Source organism: Andrena cerasifolii, chromosome 12 (genome assembly GCF_050908995.1).
Source record: "Andrena cerasifolii isolate SP2316 chromosome 12, iyAndCera1_principal, whole genome shotgun sequence".
NCBI lineage: Eukaryota > Metazoa > Arthropoda > Insecta > Hymenoptera > Andrenidae > Andrena > Andrena cerasifolii.
This window is the reverse complement of record NC_135129.1, coordinates 9891854-9909677: the sequence shown is the minus strand read 5'-3', so window position 1 is coordinate 9909677 and position 17824 is coordinate 9891854. Positions and strand designations below refer to the sequence as shown.

Here is a 17824-nt window from a genome sequence, read left to right as displayed (position 1 = left end):
AGTTTAGGATTTAATTTATTTGTAACTTATTTCTTCAGATTTTGGGCGCATAGAAATTTCTAAAGAAGGTCTGGGTTAAGAAGAAACTAAACTTTAGGAGTTAGGGGTCAAGAAGAACCTCAATTTTAGGAGGTTCGTCTTCAACCCTCGCTCTTCTTCGCGCCTAAAAACTGAAGAAATACGTTACAAATAAATTAAATCCTTAACTTTCGGAGGTTCTTCTTGAACCCTCGCTCTTCTTTAAATAGCTTAGGACCTAAACTCGTATTCTTATATCTTTAACTAACTTAATACTAATCTTCAAGTATTATATACAGTGGCGGGCGAAAGAAACTTTTTTAGAATTAGTCCAAACGACTTGTTTTTTTTTTAGAAGCTGGAAGGATTAGTTTGCTAAATGACGTGTTTCGCGAAATTCCCGAAATCAGCGATTTTCGAGCTTATTCTGCGATCTTTAAGCGTTTGTAACTCAGAGCAACGTTGACCGATTTCGATGAAATTTTTAACACGTATACAGCTTACTTAACTCTACAAACTGGATTTTTTAATTTCCATTGCAGGCTCAGAAAAAAGTTTAAAAAACGACCTTTACCATTCTTATCACTGTTCCGACCAATTGCATTGAAACACGTTCTCAAAAAAGCACTCAATTCGTTTGGAGCAATTCTAAAAAAGTTAAGCGATTTTAAAAGACCTAAACTTTCCTTCTTCTGCCACTGTATGTATCACTGACCTATCCAACCCCCAATCTATGAACCCAGATTTCAAGATCCTCGAAGATTCTTTCCCCAAGAAAAGAAGCTGAAACTCTCTATCACCCATTACCATATCCTGCGAGCTAAGCTGCCGCTAATCACGCCAGTCGCAGCTTTCACCGCGTTCCATAATCGCGCAGCAGTGTTCCCATAGACTCTGGTGCTCGGTGGCAAGTTCCGGGACGGTGTCCGCGCTGCAGGCTGGGTCGGTCACCTCCGCGTGGCCGCGTAAGGGCGCATAGGTGGATTAGGTGGAGAAGGTGGATGAAAGGTTAAATAGGTGCCAGTGGGTAGCCGGAAGGTGGGTGTACTCGTTAGTGTGCGAGCCCGCCTACCGTCCAATGCGGTGGCTGGTTTCCCAGGGGACTCCCTGGCCTCTCTCGGCCCGGCTTTTGTGGTCCCTTCTCCTTCCACGTACGAGGGGGGCACTCTTTTGCTTTCAGGAGGAGTCGGGCTTGGTGTGTCGGTTTGCATCGTGCGCGATAATAGTCACCGTAGGGTTCCCGGTTAGCGCGCGTTACACCGAGCTTCCTCCCAGCCGCTGGCTCGCGCGCGATCCAACCGCCGATGCCAGTCCTTGTGATCGAACGATCGAGGCCAGATCGATCATCCTCCGCGGAGGACCCTCCGAGGACCTCGCCTTCGCTCATCGTCGCTCCGAGCCGCGGTCTCGCGTCTACGTACTCCGGAGCGTCGTTCAACTTCGGCGCAGAGACATCGACGATCAGGATGATCTGTGGCAGAGGTGCTGGCGAATCTCAGGAAGCTTAGCGTTGGCTTCTCGAGGATTCTTCGGCCCGGTGCTGCTTTCTGGAGGCTTGCTCCTGTGATCGTGAAAACTGTTGGACGGTGTGAATAGTGTGGCGGTTTTGGGACAGATTTATGTACACTGGTCTCGTGGACTTTAGCCCGAGGAATTCAGCTGGTAAATTGGGGTTGGTGATCAGGTGATGGTGACTCGTGGCAGGCCTTTGAACAATAGGGGTGCTTGAGCAGCGAGATTCAGAATGTTGTTCAAGGGGAACAGCTCGAGGCTGGAATTGTTGATAGGGAAGATCCAGGCTCATAAGGAACCCTCTCAGGAGGAGCACCATAAGTCTAAAGGTATGTATGTAAAATGTCAGTTCTTGCTAGGGTTGCCAACCGTACTATGATATTGTACTATATTTTTGTGTACTGTACTATACACGGTTAGAAAAATATATAGTACGTAGAAATACTATATTTCTGATACATTGATTAAATTCTACAATTTTATTTATTTTTAATCTATGGCTGCACGAAAACTTTAATTTGGCAATTTAAACAGAGAGGATTTTTTTCTATAATGAATATGAAGTGACTGGAAGGGAGAAACAGAGCCAGTCTGTCTCTCGTTAAAAATGAGCTCCTTGTAAAAAAAGCAAACCTTTGACATATTTCTGAAAGACAATCAATTATTTACTAATGCAAAATGCACAAAAAGTATACATTTAAAAAATAAGATGTCGTTTTAATGCAGTTTGATTTTCTACCACTTTCCTCTGAAAAGTACTACATTTTTTCACAATGTACTATATTTTTTGTCACAATTGGCCTATGGTAATTTTCCAGAAAAAAGTTGGCAACCCTAGCTCTTACAGTCTGTCATTTTTCCTCTTTCTTGCTTTCAACGGGTAATCGTGTCAGCGTGGTTAGTCTTTGAGGATCAAGGAAGCATTTCGTAGAAATCTTATTTAACCACAAGTCGGAAACTTTATTCAGTGCTCTGTACAGAAATATCGAGCATTGCAATTCCAAGTTCCGAGCTTCGCTTATAACCCACCGTCTCCCGCAAGCGCGCTTCAAGACCCAATCAATTGCCCTTCGTTTCGTGCGTCTTTTCAATTTCAACCTAATCCAGTAATTGATCGTTGACTCCGCTACTAGGAGCCACTTACAGCGACGCGTCATCGTCGCCTCTTGCAATAGAATACTAGGCTCCGACTTTCCCAACAGAACTACTAGAAGACTATCAATTACAAAGACCAAGAACCCCTAAAGAATCTAAATCGATCGTCAAAATATTCATCCCCCGAAGATTCTACCCCTAAAAAGGGGTGGAAACTTTTGTCCTGCGAAACGTTCATTGTTCCTCGCAGCTCGCTCCCTTTAATTAGTAGGTGAGCGAAGGGCTCGAACCCACTGGAACACCACTCGCCCCTTTGCTCGCTGATCGAAGCCATCGACCATGAGAATTTTGGAGCCACCCGGGGCTGGCCGGCTGCGCCAATGGCGGCTCGTAAATCCGCGCAAACCACTGGTGACCGTCGGAGTTCGCGTCTCTACATAAGTCACAATTAACGAAGGCGTTAAGTCGGCCCCCTATTAATAAGCGTCGTCGAACCGTCCTATAAATAGCGGCGGGCACGAGGTGACAAACATTACGCGGGCCATCACGCGTGTACGGGCGTGCACGCACACGCCGAGAGGATAAAAACACAATGCGATACGGCTGGCATCGGCAGGTCGAGCAGAAAAGAGCTGCCAGTGTTAAGTGCGACTATTTTCGCGCCGATGACACATCGCCGCTGATTGGACCGAATCGAGACTCTAAATAAAACCCCTTCGAATCCCCCAACACGGGGCCTTTACGTCCTTGCGTCGTAATCTTGCCCCCTTTTCCTCTGAACAGCCGAAAATCATCGAGGATCCAGCTGCCACTTGAGACGATCTCTAATCTCCGTTACTTCCACCACTTTCGATACTCGCCTCCTTCCTTAGAGGGTTGAAGGGTTAACGATCAATGTTCCACATTGGTTCAACCCTGCTAGGGCCTCCACTTCACCTCGAGTTTCAATGTAATGCCAGAGACTGAGAAATATATATTAGCAACTATCTTCTATATTCTTTCATTTTTCGGAAAACTGGGAGAACCCTCAGAGAAACCAACCGAAAGTTAGAAAAGTGAGAGCACAGTTGGGTGAAAAATGACCCAGAGGCGTACGGTTAATCGTACAGGGTGGAGGGTGCGAGTGGATCGCTCGACACGTTTCCCGTGAACGGGACAGGCTAGATCCTCCCCCGATTTCTTGGCAGTCGCAGTCGAATTCCCGATGACGAGGGGTATCAGCTGGGTGCATTCGGTAGCTCGGTTTATATTTATTGCATGCCCACCCGATCCGCCGCGTCTCTCCTTCTGCGAAAAAGAAGCGCGCGTGAGTCATGCGGGATGCCAATTGGGCGAGTGCCTCGATACGCGCGCGATGCGAGTTGCACAACTGGAGGAACACCTGATCAGCCGGGGCACCTTAGGATTATCATTCCAATTTTAACGTTTCCACCTCGAGGCCACTGCTGAGGATTGGGATAAAAGGAGCTAGAGTGAAGTATCAAATTCGAGGGGTTTTGGTAGTTATTGGAGTTTCAGAGTGTACCAAGCAGCAGGATCCATTGACTTGTATCACTTAATTCAGGAGACGTACGAAATTTCTATTACATTATCAGAAGTTTCGAAGAATTTGGGGACAGTCGTTATCGGATAGCTTATCTCGTAGATCCAGTGGTCACAGAGGTTCCAGAGGTTCCAGAGACTCCAGTAGAAAATTCTAATTTCACGTCTTCGAATTATCAGGATTTTGCTCATTCTTTGGCTTCCAACACTAGTTTACAGCCATTTTGTGCAGCAGATGCCACTATTTTTTTCTTATGTAGAATGGCCCGCTGATTCCGAAATAAGGTCTAAAAATTGTTCTATGGATACGTTTTCGAGGTATCGGCAGGTGAACTTTTTACCTGTCTGTCAAAAAGGTGGCCCCACATAATTGCGAATATCTCGTGTTGCGCAACGTAAGAAATGAGAAACAATGATTTCACCCGAACTACTGAACCGATTTGAAAATTTTTTCAGGTAGATTGGTTGGTGAATCAATTATCTTTAATTTTCGATAATTTTGCGACCATATCGGTCATTCGCAACGCGAGATTATTCGCAATTAAGTGGGACCACCTTTTCGACAAACAGGTAAAAAGTTCACCTGTCGATATCTCGAAAACATATCCATAGAATTTTTTTTAGACCTTATTTTCGGAATCAGCGTGCCATTTTACATAAGAAAAAAATAGTGGCATCTGCTGCACAATTTTTGTTATTTTGTAAACCAGTGTAATTGAAGTTCGATGTTCGATTTGTATTGTATATTGTATTCTCTTTCCCCCGTCGATTTTATCGAAAGCAACGTCTGCGGACGGTCGCCTGACCACAGCGGAGCTGGAAAAGGAAGAAAAGCCGTGGACGGGTCGCGTGGGTGGAGGATGCGACCCATTTAAGAGAAGCACGAGTCCGTGATCCGATCTCGTTGGGTGCCCCTCGTCCCTCTCCGGTCTCAGTGGGGCCCGGCGAAGACGGTATTCCGTAAAATCTCTTAAATCCAGTGGTGGGTGTCGGATCCAGCGTGGACCGGGGCAAATGAGGAAACGGCCAACTAGCCGAGTCATTTCCACCGTTTACCAGGGCCACTTTGCTCTATTCGAGCCGGTGGGAGTCTTCATTCCTGGCAATTATTAATTATTCGACTCGCCTCGTCCGGATGTCTCCTTCGTCACCGGTTTCTTCTATGACGCGTTGTTGCCTTTTATCTAAAATCATCCTCCTTTATCTCCGCGCTATACCTTTCCTAGAAAACGTAACCGTAGACTCCCTCTATCTTCTAAAAAGTAGTAGAAATTCACATATAATAATTATTCTTAATTCACCAGTGGCCGTTCCAGAAGACCCAACAGGGCCCTATCTTAAAAAAAAAACTGTAATTTTATCAAAACACTATATTTTTCTCGGGTTATACCTGGTCAGGTGGCCGAAAAGAGGCGAATGTTTGTGAATTTTTTTTTAAAAAGCGGAAGCATATATTCTTACGGAACTTTCCGCGCTTAAAAGAGCAACATTTAAAGAACATTTGGTAATTTTTTCGTAGAAAAATATTTACGTTTATAATAAAGTAACAGGCGACATCCAAGAAACATTTTTAAAAATTTGGTTTTGCGACGAACACTGCTATGCGGAACCAGATTATCTAAAATCAAAAAGCAAAAAAGATTTCGTTAGCATATTAATGTATCCTCAGGTTGGCGGAGAGAAATTTCCGAAATATTAATTTAAAACAAAATGGCGGATATTTAAATTTAAAATCCTAATTTTTCTCGCGTGATTTTTGCACAAAAATCAGGATTTCAACTTTAAATATTCGCCATTCGGTTCTAAATTAATAATTCGGAAAATTCTCTCCGTCAACCTGAGGATACACTAATATACTAACGAAATCTTTTTTGTTTTTTGATTTTAGATAATCTGGTTCCGAATGGCAGTGCTCACCGCAAAACCAGATTTTTAAAAATGTTTCTTAGATGTCGCTTGTTACTTTATTATAAACGTAAATATTTTTCCACGAAAAAATTACCAAATGTTCTGTAAATGTTGCTCTTTTAAACGCAAAAAGTTTTGTAAAAATATACGCTTCCGCTTGTTGAAAAAAAATTCACAAATATTCGCCTCTTTTCGGCCGCCTGACTAGGTATATAACCCCTTAAATCCGCCACTGTTCTTATCCCTTAACTCCCTGACACGAACCCTTAAAAATCCAAGCACCCCCGCATCCACTTCCCTATTACCTCCACCGATCTGTTCACCAAGGAAATACTAGATTGGTACAGCGGTATTGTTCCGTATCTGTAATCCGGGACGACGAGCTCTGGATTGCCGAATGGAGGGGACGCAAGGATCCGCCGAGCGTGGCGACGATTCCCTATCGCGCTGGAAGAGACCATTCCGCGTTACAGCGGAAAAATTGCACCGTACGTTAACACGATGCGAGGCAGATAGCCGGGGCTGGTCGCGCGGATAAGAGGGTAGCAGAACTCGATCCAGGAATGCCCCGAACGCCTGGTTTCCTCTATCCGCGGCGACCAGTCCTGGTGGATCTGGCGCGGGCCTCCTCTTGACGGGCCACGCGGGTTAATGGTACCAGTTTCGCCGCGTGCTCGTTACGAAAACAATCCGAAGGGACATGTAACGGGGCGAGGTGAAGTCAGCCGGCCTCGTAATGCCCCGACGTGTACGCCACGAGTTCGTAAGGTCGCTTATGGAACTGGTCTCCTCCTTGCGACATTTGTAAACCTGTTTCGAAAAAGCATTCCGCGCGGCTTCGACGGAGTCCTCCGCCGTCGATATCCTGGTGGAAGGATCGCAGGATCTTTAGACGGACGCAAGAAGGAAAGCGCTTCGAGTGGAAGCGCAGGAGCCTGTGTTACAGATGGTACAATTTTTAATTTAGCTTCTTGGATGGGGAGGATTATATATCCAGAGAATTTTAGTAGGAGAGCTTCCCCTTTCAGGACTTCTTTATTCCCATTCATCCCCTCGTTCTTCCTTCATTCCACCTCTATTGATACGAATGGCTGCTACTTTCGCGGAAGAGGGCTATTTGTATCCATTACACGTGACGCTTACTTCTCCATCTTTTTGGAAACCAGTCACGTCGAAGCGGCTAAGAGGAAGAGAGGAGTAGTGTGTTTTATTTAAGAATGATTGGTGATCCTGTTCGCCGAATTCTAAAGGGTGTTTCTGTTGCTACCGTTGCAGAGGCCTTGGGGACCGGGAGCTCGTCCTGGCACAGCGAGGACGGCGGGCCGAACTCGCGCCGAGGAGGCGAGACGCCGTCGTCCTGCGCGACGCCGACGTCGGCCAGCTTCCCGTCGGAGCCTGAAGTGGATGCTGACGTCGGCGTGAACGCCGACGGAAACAACGCTGCCGCGCCTTATCCTTGCCAGTTCTGCGACCGCACGTTCCCGCGGTTGAGCTACCTGAAGAAACACGAACAGGTAATTGCTCAGCCCTAGTCATCTGTGCTTACGTAATCGTTTGATCCACTGAAATTGCATACTGTAAGAAGAAACAGCTACGCTTCCTTTCATAAGTGTATCGATACACTGTATTCTCAAGAAATCTGGCACTCGCCACAGATTCAATACTTTTCGTGCTATGAATTTAAAATACCAGATGAAATAAAATTCAGAAGGGTTGTTCGATAAATTTGCGAGCTTTCTCGCAATTATTAATACTTGTAAACAGCGCTACAGGCGCTTTTCAATGCAATCGATTTCCCCTAAATAGATCGAGGCTGTCAGATACCCAGCAGAATTTCGCAACTCCGGGTTCGTGTGCGCGCGAAGTTTAATCCCACGACGAAAGGGATGCCGGCAAGCGTCGGCGCGTTCCATCGCGCGGAGGTCGCGTGGCCGATTCGAATTTTTCTGTTTTGCATGGCGGTGGCATTAGAGAGGACCGCTCTTCCGCGTCCGAGTGGACGGCCACGGGTCATCGTCGGGTCAGAATCTGTACCGTGGCCCATAACAGGTTGTACCGGTCAGGTTGTTCGTCCAGGTGGCTCCTCCACGTCTTCGGGTGCCTCTGGACTGTTCCAGCCTCGATGAAAGACCGCTTCCACATACGCGAGCTGAATCGCGGCTCGCATGGGGCACAGATACGGCTTCGATAACGGGGACGAATTTCCATCGTCAACCTGTACCCACTTCGTATTGCTTCCTCGCCCTTTCGCGAAATTATTGGCCACTCGAAAATCGCACGGGAATTCAAAGCTAGTAATACATGTAGAAATTGTCGAACTATTCTAACTTATTAGAATCGCTTAAATTGCCATGTTTTTTGTTATTTTATTAGCACAGTGGCGGGCGAATATAGTCACCCTTAAGCGGGGAGACCACTGTAATGGTCTGAAAAGTAAGGGTGTTTTCGAGATTTTTTTTCAAGCAAACAACGCAAGTAAATCAGTGTATCGCGTAGTATAGTTGATATGTATATATTGAAGGGTAAAAGAAATTTTTTTTAATCAAATTCATAATTCCGTTTCCGGTACACTGTTCGTGAAAATGTGCGCTGCGGCAAAATCGTTCCTGCGGCGTCGACAGTGAGCCATTTGGTTAATTCGAATTCAAAAAGACAGAAATATTTAGAAACTAGAAGCCTGCGTTATTACACGACGTTATGACATTGTTATCTTTTGCGATATTGAAAATAGTCAGTATCGCAAAAGATAACAGAATGCCGGACCACTGAAAAAGAATCATTTTTTAGGGTAAAGATTTTGATAAAAAAAAATGGAAGGGGGCTTTTAATTAAAAAAAAAAAGAGTTTTTCGTACAATAAATCTATAGTTTTCTCTCTATACTGTCTACGCGGTTGAAAAATACTATATTACACGGAAAATACTATATCTCCGTGAATTTTACGTATTTCTTCGTGAAATTTGGAGAAAGTATTCTTGAAACGCGTGTCTTTCAGAAAATGCAAAGCAGAAAAAATCGATTCTTCCGATCTTTTACTGTGGTTTCCCCCCTTAATTGGCGACGTCCCACCTTGTGTCATAAACGGTGACGTGGACTCCTCTTTAATAATAATTTGACTTCAAGTTTTCCCCCCCAAAATTCAATAATATACATGTTTTTTTCAAACCTCGCAGGTATGCGTAACCCCCCTTTAAGGGTTAATAGGTAAGAGGGTTGATACATTAAAAAGGAAAGCTGAAAAATGTCCATTGCTGTCATTATCATTAGTGCAGCATTTCCTTCGTCAGCGCACTTTCCATGCCCCCGTACTGACAATCAGCTGTAGAATCTTTACAACGACTAGTGCCATTCGACGTGTTGCCCGTTCCCTACGTGATCCACGATACCCCCCGCGACTGTCAGTCTCCGGAGAGGTCCTCGACGAGGCGATCGCTTCGCCCTTCCGTCCGGATTGTCTCTTCAAAGGAGCCGACGGTGCTCGAAAGTCGTACGTGCCGAGCTTACTTCTCGCTGGACGAACACCGGCTCGAAAAGAGAGCATAACGCGCCGCTTGGAAAAAAAGACGAGGAGGACGCGGACAAAGGGAATGACCCGGCCCGTTCGCGATCATATCGGTCACAGTGATCTACCTGGGTGACAACCACGCAGAGCAATTCCCCGACGAGAGGTTTCTTGCCCCCGTCGATCCCTTTTTCTTCCTCGATCCACCTACAGGGGGGAAATTATTTTCGGGCGCGCTGTTCGTCGAGCATTATTCTTACCGAACCTTGTCACAGTGTCGAGGGTAGTTAGAAATGGAGTCTTTGGTTTCGTCGGAGACTCGAGTAATGATCGATATATATTCACACCAACCGATCATTTATCTCGCGTTGTTACAGAGTCACGGCGATCAGATGCCGTATCGATGCAGCTGGTGCGCGAGACTGTTCAAACATAAGCGCAGCAGAGATCGACACGTGAAGCTTCACACGGGAGATCGAAGATACCGATGCACGCACTGCGAAGCTGCTTTCTCTCGGAGGTGAGCCTGGAATTGTCCTAACTCTATCCTTACCCTTACCTTTATGTAAAAAAAAATAAGCCCGCAAAATTTCAGAAAGATTGGTGCAGTAGTTTTTGAGATATCATGCTCACTGTTTTTAAAAAGGCTTCGTGGATGTCGTTGTATTTTTATTATAAACGTAAATATTTTTCTACAAAAAAAATAACTAAATGTTCTTTAAATGTTGCTCTTTTACGTGCAAAAAGTTCTAAAAAATATACGCTTCCACTGTTTAAGAAAAAACCCCTTAAAGCACCAGGGAACCCCTTAAGGGGTTATGCCTACCTGCAAGGTCTGAAAACACAAGTATATTCGGGATTTTTTTTAAAACACTCGAAGACTTTTTTTTTAAATAAACCTTTATGTATTCGAAAGTGTACATGTTAAACTACTTGTGGTAATTTTTGCGATGGAAAATATACATAAATGAAAAAAATATATTAGCGATCTATCGGCAGCGACTTTTTTTTGGCAGTAGTTTGCGGTGAACATTCTAATTCTGACCTGGTTCATCTGAAATAAAAAATTCGCGGGAATTTAGTTAGTATATTGGATTATCTTGTCCTTAATCGTTTATTATCCCAAGATATTAATTTGCTACGAAATGGCAACTTCTCATAGCAAAAGTATCGATTTTCACCACAGAATCGCGCTCATGTTTCATCATTTTCCGTCTGTAAAATAACAACTACCCAACGGAAATGAAAACCCACGATTAAGGTCAAGCTAATCTAATATACCGACTAAATTTGGTCGAATTTTTTATTTCCGATGAACCAGGTCGTAGCTATAATGATCACCGCAGTAAAAAAAAGCGCTGTCGGGAGATCGCTTATAATTCCATTATTTATTTAGTTATCGCATTGCAAAAAAAAACTACAAGAACTTTAAAACATATACTTCCGAATATACTACCGTTTATTTAAAAAAAAGTCTTCAAATTGAAGAAAAAAATCCCGAATATACTTGCGTTTTCAGACGTTGCAGGTAGGCATAATCCCTTAAAAGAGAAAGAGAGTACGCGCATCTCACCTTGTCGACTTCTTCTGCCTGACAAGCTTATTGATTCTATCGCTTCCCGTGGTACCAACTCAGGCCTGAAGTCTTCAGGACAAGACTCCTATTTTCTCTTCTTCTTAAAATCCACCTCGCGAAGCTACCACCCTAACATCCGATTCAGAAAAAGTGCGCCCTCCACGCGGTGGTCCGCGCTAAAGACAATCCCCTTGGCAAGGAGCTTTATCAAGCCCAGAAAGCAGCTGTCCCTGCGATATGCAACGTCCACGGGGATCGATCATGCCGCTGCGGACCCCGCGGCGGGGCGAGCGCCCGCGAGAGCGGCCGGCTGAACAGGCGACAGCCAGAAAGTGGAAACGAAACGGAGGGCCCCGATTCCGGGGGACCGATCCCGGCAGTGTGTGACAAATGAATAATGATCACACGACGACCGCGGCCCCGGCTGGCATTAGTCAAGCTTACTCTCTTACGTGACTCTTTCTTTCACCCTGCCAGCGTTCACCGAGACGACCTCCTTTCCTATCTTCATTCCTCCCCTCTCTCCCTTTTCTCGCGTCCCCGCGCCCATTCACTCGTCCACCTCGCGCATTATAATGCTAAGCCGGTTGGAGGTGGGCCCCTGGCCAAGGGTGGCGGACCTTTTTCCCTTCGAGCGTGCCCCGCGTGCTCCGCCGGCCTGCGAGCGTGAATGCGCGCCGCGAGAAGGGGCCCTGGTCGCCGCGTCCAGGTGAGCGGACAGGTAGGCGCATAGGTGTTACGGGACAACAGGTAGAACATTAGTCAAGTGCCTCGTTGCTCCGAGTCCACCAACGCTCGGTTACGCCGCGCTCGGGACTTCTCGCCGAGCCCGGGAACCGGGCGTTTTGGTAGATCAGAGGTTCTGGTTTTTGCTCGAAGATGGGACGCGGGCAGTGGCGCAACTAGACGGTGGCCAAGGCTCCTGGCACCCTCCAAAGGGGCTTTGTAAAAAGAAAAGCAAAACTGGACTTTACTCTGCAAACAAATTTGTATAATCCACAATTCTAACAAAAGTTTCACTCATATTAATATATTCCCACAAGTTATGGTTGGCTTATAGTTTTGTCGCGGGGTGTAGGTGTTGAGGGGGTTAGGTAGCTTGGAAGGTTCTTTCTTTTAGACTTCACTTTGTGTAGCCAACTTTTCAATTTATCAGGAGGGACGAAAATTAATTTCAACTAAAAAGTAATGAGTCTTCATGTTTCTCTGGAGTCTGCAAGTTTATCCCAAGTACTTCTCAGTGGTTCCACTTGCAGAACAGTGTCGCAGGAATGAAAGTCCTAACAGAGGCTTTGCCTGTCAGCCACTATTACAATCGCATTGCTGGATCTTTACGCCACATCTCTATTCGTTCCTCCGGCTTGACAGTCGGCTTGGGTGACCCAACAAAAGGGTGAAAACCCCCGTGGTTCTCACATAGATCCCGCAGCCACGGGGGATCTCAATGCGTGATCGAGATCGTCGACGATCGATCGAGCGTACTCGGCCAATCGTTATCCGCCTATAATCCATCGCGAAGAGAAAAGAGTAAAGCAAACGTCCGCTTCCACGATTCGATGCCGATTCCAGTGACTTTTACCATTATGTGGCACAGAATCTTGGGTCTCCCAACTGCGCTTCTATAAAATTCACGCCGATATTTAATTAGAGGCCAATCTCGCTGAAGTCAAGTTTTATAATCGATGTTCACTACAATAGAAGATTGTCAGACTAATTCCACTGTTAGTTCTTTATTGTCTGAGCTACCACTACCCCGATTCGGGTTACATAAGAGTTTAATACCGCCCCTAAACAATTCAAAAGCTAAGGAATCAGGAGAATTCGCGACAGTTGCAGAGATGGCTCATTGGGTGGAGCTCTTCTGGTCCATTTATTTCTATTTCCTCTTTCCCTGTCCCCTTACGATTCTCTCCACCCCTAACAGACAATAATTGGTCATTTTTCTCATTCACCAAACACTCCGCCCCCTGATACATCGTAGTCCGCAAACTATAAACGATCCCAAAATTAGATGAAATCCACGTAATTCCTGGAAACTCTCTCTCTCTCTCTCTTCAATTTCGAAGAAGCTTCCACTAATCCAGAAACCCAAGTCAGATTTATGAAACAATCGCAGTTGAATCGCCTCTAGTAAATGAAGAGATGAGAAGCTCCGTAAGAGGACAGTTGGTTCTTTAAGCTGGCCATTTTTCTCCCATCCGCTGGTTTTCGAGCAGGCGACACGCGAGATGTGATACACGCGCGATAATAGGACGTGGCAGGGCCTAGCCAGCCGATAATCCTGCCGAGTTGCATGAATAATTCAGGCGTAAAGTGCAAGAACAAATTTGCCGTCTGTCTTCATTTCTGGAAGCTGAGACACTGACCGGTCGCGGACCGGCGAGTGACCTGGCCTTATAACGGATTTAGTTTTCCACCAGCCCCCCCTCCGATGAATTATTCATCCGCGTCCCCGTGATACGGGCGCGCAAATTGTTCATCCCGATCGTCCATATCGCTTGGCGCCCTTTATTTTTGGCAACCGGCTAGACAGCGCGGACAGGAGACCCACCTCTCCGCCATCGCGGAGGTGGCGGAGGTGTTGAACTCTTCGCGTCTTGCTGGTCGTCTGCTCTCAGGAGTTCTTTTCTCCTCTGGTCTTTCTTTACTTCATTGGTATTTCTGTACTCCGCTGGTATTTTTTTACTTCTCTGGTATTTTTTTATTTCTCTGCTACTTCTTTACTTCACTGTTATTTTAACTTCTCTGGTATTTTTTTATTCCTCTGCTATTTTTCTTATTCCTCTGCTATTTCTTTACTCCACTGTTATTTTCTATATCTTTATTTCTCTAGTATTCTGTAGTCATCTGGTATTTTTTATTTCTCTACTTTTTTCTACTCCTCTGTTATTTATTTACTTCACTGTTATTTTAACTTCTCTGGTAGTTTTCTTATTCCTCTGCTATTTCTTTACTCCCCTGTTATTTTCTATATCTTTATTTCTCTAGAATTTCTGTACTCATCTGGTATTTTTTATTTCTCTACTTTTTTCTACTCCTCTGTTATTTATTTATTCCTATGGTATTTTCGTATTCCTTCGGTATTTTTTTATTCGCGTGCTTTTATTCTTTACTTCTCCGGCATTTCTGTACTAATCTGGTATTTTTTTTATTCTTCCGCTATTTTTTACTCCTCGGTTATTTCTCCACGAATATTGTGGGTGGTATTTTTAAGTTTGAAAAGGTCAAAAAAGTAGTGATTGGTTTGAAAATTGACACGTGAGGTAAAGGGAAATTTTACCGTGCAAGTATAGATTTTATAACAGTTGACAATACGGCGTCCCTTTCTCGTGGCTTAAGTCAGAAATGGAAGCTTTTTTTTTGGTTTGGCAAGCTGTCCTAATGATACCATCACCCTGCTTTTAATTTTAATACCACTGCATCGGAAGTTTCTACGGCAGGGCGATGTTTTTAATAGAACGTCCGCCAGAGTATCGACCAAAATCGCCCGGAAAAAGTTTTCATTCGCGTCGCTGGTGATTAACGTGAATCGAATTAGCACGGTTAACGGGCACAGTCTGATTTTCGGTTCTATGAAACGTCCAGCGGAAGGAAGGTAATTTTGACAGTCACCGTGACAGTAAAGAAGAGCGTTAATTAAATAAGAATAGAGATGGAGGAAGGTTTAATTTATTAGAAGCGATAGTTGAATATATTACACATCAAATTGTTATATTAAATCTAGTTAATTATTCTAAATTACCTACTGAAAGCTTCTGCCTGACTCGACTTAAAACCACCTAAACTCACCACACACTTATAAGCACTTACCCAAAACACTTAAGGGGTTGTGCCTACCTCTGAGGTCTGGAGAAACATGTATATTTGGGAATTTTTGGGGGAAAAACTTGAAAGCTTTTTTAATCAAACTTTTATGCATTCGAAAGCGTTCGTGTTAAACTACTTGTAGTAATTTTTGCGATGGAAAATATAAATAAATAAAAGAAATATCAGCGATCTCCCGACAGCGATTTTTTTCTAATTTTGACGTGGTTCATGTAAAATAAAAAATTCGCCGAAATTTAGTTAGTACATTAAATTATCTAGTCCTTAATCTTCATTATCCCGAAAAATTAATTTCCTACAAAATGGTGTTTTTTCGCCACAGAATCGCCACGACATTTTTCATCATTTTTCACCTGTAAAATAAAAACCACGCAACGGAAATGAAAAAGCCACGATTAAGGACTAGATAATTTAATACACTAACTAAATTTCGTCGAATTTTTTATTTCCGATGAACCAAATCAAAGCTACAGTGGTCACCGTAATAAAAAAAACGCTGCCGTGGGATCGCCCATAATTCCATTATTTATTTACAAATCGCATTGCAAAAAAACCTACAAGAACTTTAAAATATAAAGTTTCGAATATACAACCGTTTGTTTAAAAAAGTCTACAAGTTTAAAAAAAATTCCCGAAATACTGGTGTTTTTAGATCTTACAGGTTGGCATAGCCCTTTAAGCATCCCTGAAGGACCACCTGCGAAATCTAACAATCCCTTTGAACCTAAAATTCCACTCGCACCCAGCGAAATCGTTATCACTCATCAACGACCCGCATTTTCAGCGACCACCTGAAGATCCACATGAAAACCCACGACACCCAGAAGCCCTACCAGTGCACAGCCTGCTCTAGGGGCTACAACACGGCCGCGGCGTTAACCTCCCACATGCAGTCGCACAAGAAGCTCCATCAGTCGCAGGTCGCCAGCAAGCTGCAGGACGTGGAGTACGGTCGGCGCAGCGTCTCCTCGCACAGCACATCCTCGCCCCCTGTCGCGAGCTCCCCGTCGCCATCGCTGAACCTGTCCCTCGCCCCGAAGTCCGGAGTGAAGGGGTCGCAGGGCAGCGCCTCGACCACGCCGATCCTGAGCTCGCCCCTCAAGCTCGCATGCATGTATTGCACCAGGGACTCGTTCAGCTGCATGCAGCAGCTGCAGATGCACGTGCACACGATGCACCAGGCGATCCTGAGCGGCGAGAGCGTGGCTGTGGCGCCCTCGCCTAGCAGGAGCAGCGACCAGCTGGCCTACCAGCCCGACAAGGGGCTGGACCGAGCCGAGGGTGCGAAGGATCACCGCGAGAGGAAGTACCACCAGGAGGAGTCGGAGAGAAGAACGGAGAAGGAGCACTACGAGAACTCGTTCACCTGCAACCAGTGCACCATGAAGTTCTCCACGCTTGGTTCTCTGCGGGACCACCTAGTCTCCATCCACAGGACAGACGGCTTCGGCTCTGCCCTGATGATGTGTCCCCTCTGCGGCATCCCCTGCGCCTCTGCAGCAGCCTACGCCGAGCACTACGTCCTCCAGCACTGCGAGAACAGGCGGATCGGAGCCCTGGAGGGTCGCGAGTACGCGGACGCGAAGATGAACGGTAGCTATGGGGACGCGAAGAGCTCCAGGGCGGAGAAGTCTGTGGACCAGTCGCTGTCCGAGCCAGCCGACCTCACCAGCAAGCATTCCAGGTCGACGGAGGGCAGCTACACCGCAGGGACCCTGCTCTGCGGCCAATGTGGAGCCGCTCTCAAGGACTTCGAGTCCTTCAGGGAGCACTTGGCCAGGCATTTGCAAGCCGACCACCGCAACGACGCCATGAGGCATCCCTGCCCGAAATGCGAGGCTGCCTTCCCGGACAGGGAGGACATGCTGGCGCACCTAACGAAGCACTACCTGGGTCAGATCAGCAAGGAGTATGCCTGCGGGGCCTGCAAGAAGCTCTACCCTCACCCTGACCTTCTACAGAGACACCTGCTCGATAGCCACGCTCATCATCTCTATAGGTGCGCCCTGTGCAGGGACACGTTCGACTCCAGGGTGGCGATACAGGTGCACTTCGCTGTGAAGCACAGTCAGGAGTGCAGGATCTATCGCTGCAACGCATGCACCGCTCCCAATAACGAGAACTCGCCTGGGAACGCACCCGGGGAAGGCAGAAGCTTCTTCAGGAGCGAGTCGGAGATGGCTAGCCACGTGAGGAGCGTCCACGCGCCGCCCGCCGTGTCGAACAGCAGCCCCGTGGCCAGGAGTCCAGCCTCCACTCCTGGTGTAACTGGTGGCTCAGGGCCTAGGTGCGTCTTCTGCGGCGTCTGCTGCAGCTCGGAGCTGGAGCTGCAGCTTCACCTGGCCAGCCACTCGAGCAACCTGTACAGGTGCCCCATCTGCAGGGAGGGCTTCGCTGTTGAGTTCCTGCTCGACAGGCATATCGCCCAGGCGCACCACTCGAGCGACCATCAGGCCAGGGAGAACGGGCGGATCGGGAGGCCCGCGCCTAGGTCGCAAGAAGAGGTGTGTAGTTGAATAGCGGAGGGTAGACCGGGGGCGGTAGTAACACTTTCACTTTGTAATTCTTATACGAAAATGTTACTTACTTACCTGACGTTATTGAGGCACAACAGTTTCGCTGTATGTCAAGTGATATCCAGGTTATTAATTAGAAATGGGAAGCGGAGAAAGTGTTACAACAGCCCCTGATCCCGGGTCAGTAACTTTACAAAATTAAAATATTTATTGATTTTAATTATATTGATAAACGAAACAATGTAAAATTTATAACCAATTATGCGGTATCCTAATTGTGGCAAAAATAGAAAACGTTTTGGCTGGTGCATTCTTCATGCGATTCACCCAT

At 46.0% G+C, this 17824-nt stretch overlaps 1 protein-coding gene across 3 annotated transcripts in view; it reads left to right on the top strand.

Annotated features, from left to right (window-relative positions):
- The window catches only part of L (zinc finger protein Lobe), a 92308-nt gene that overhangs the window by 70980 nt on the left and 3504 nt on the right, over positions 1–17824 (top strand). For 2 of the 3 annotated variants that reach the window (XM_076824813.1, XM_076824812.1), the window contains exons 5-7: positions 7351–7589; positions 9954–10096; positions 15762–17481. In XM_076824813.1, the coding sequence (XP_076680928.1) occupies positions 7351–7589; positions 9954–10096; positions 15762–17481 (2102 nt within the window). Of the gene's footprint in view, positions 1–821; positions 1860–7350; positions 7590–9953; positions 10097–15761; positions 17482–17824 lie in introns of those variants that run through there. The other variant, XM_076824814.1, reaches the window with a different exon arrangement.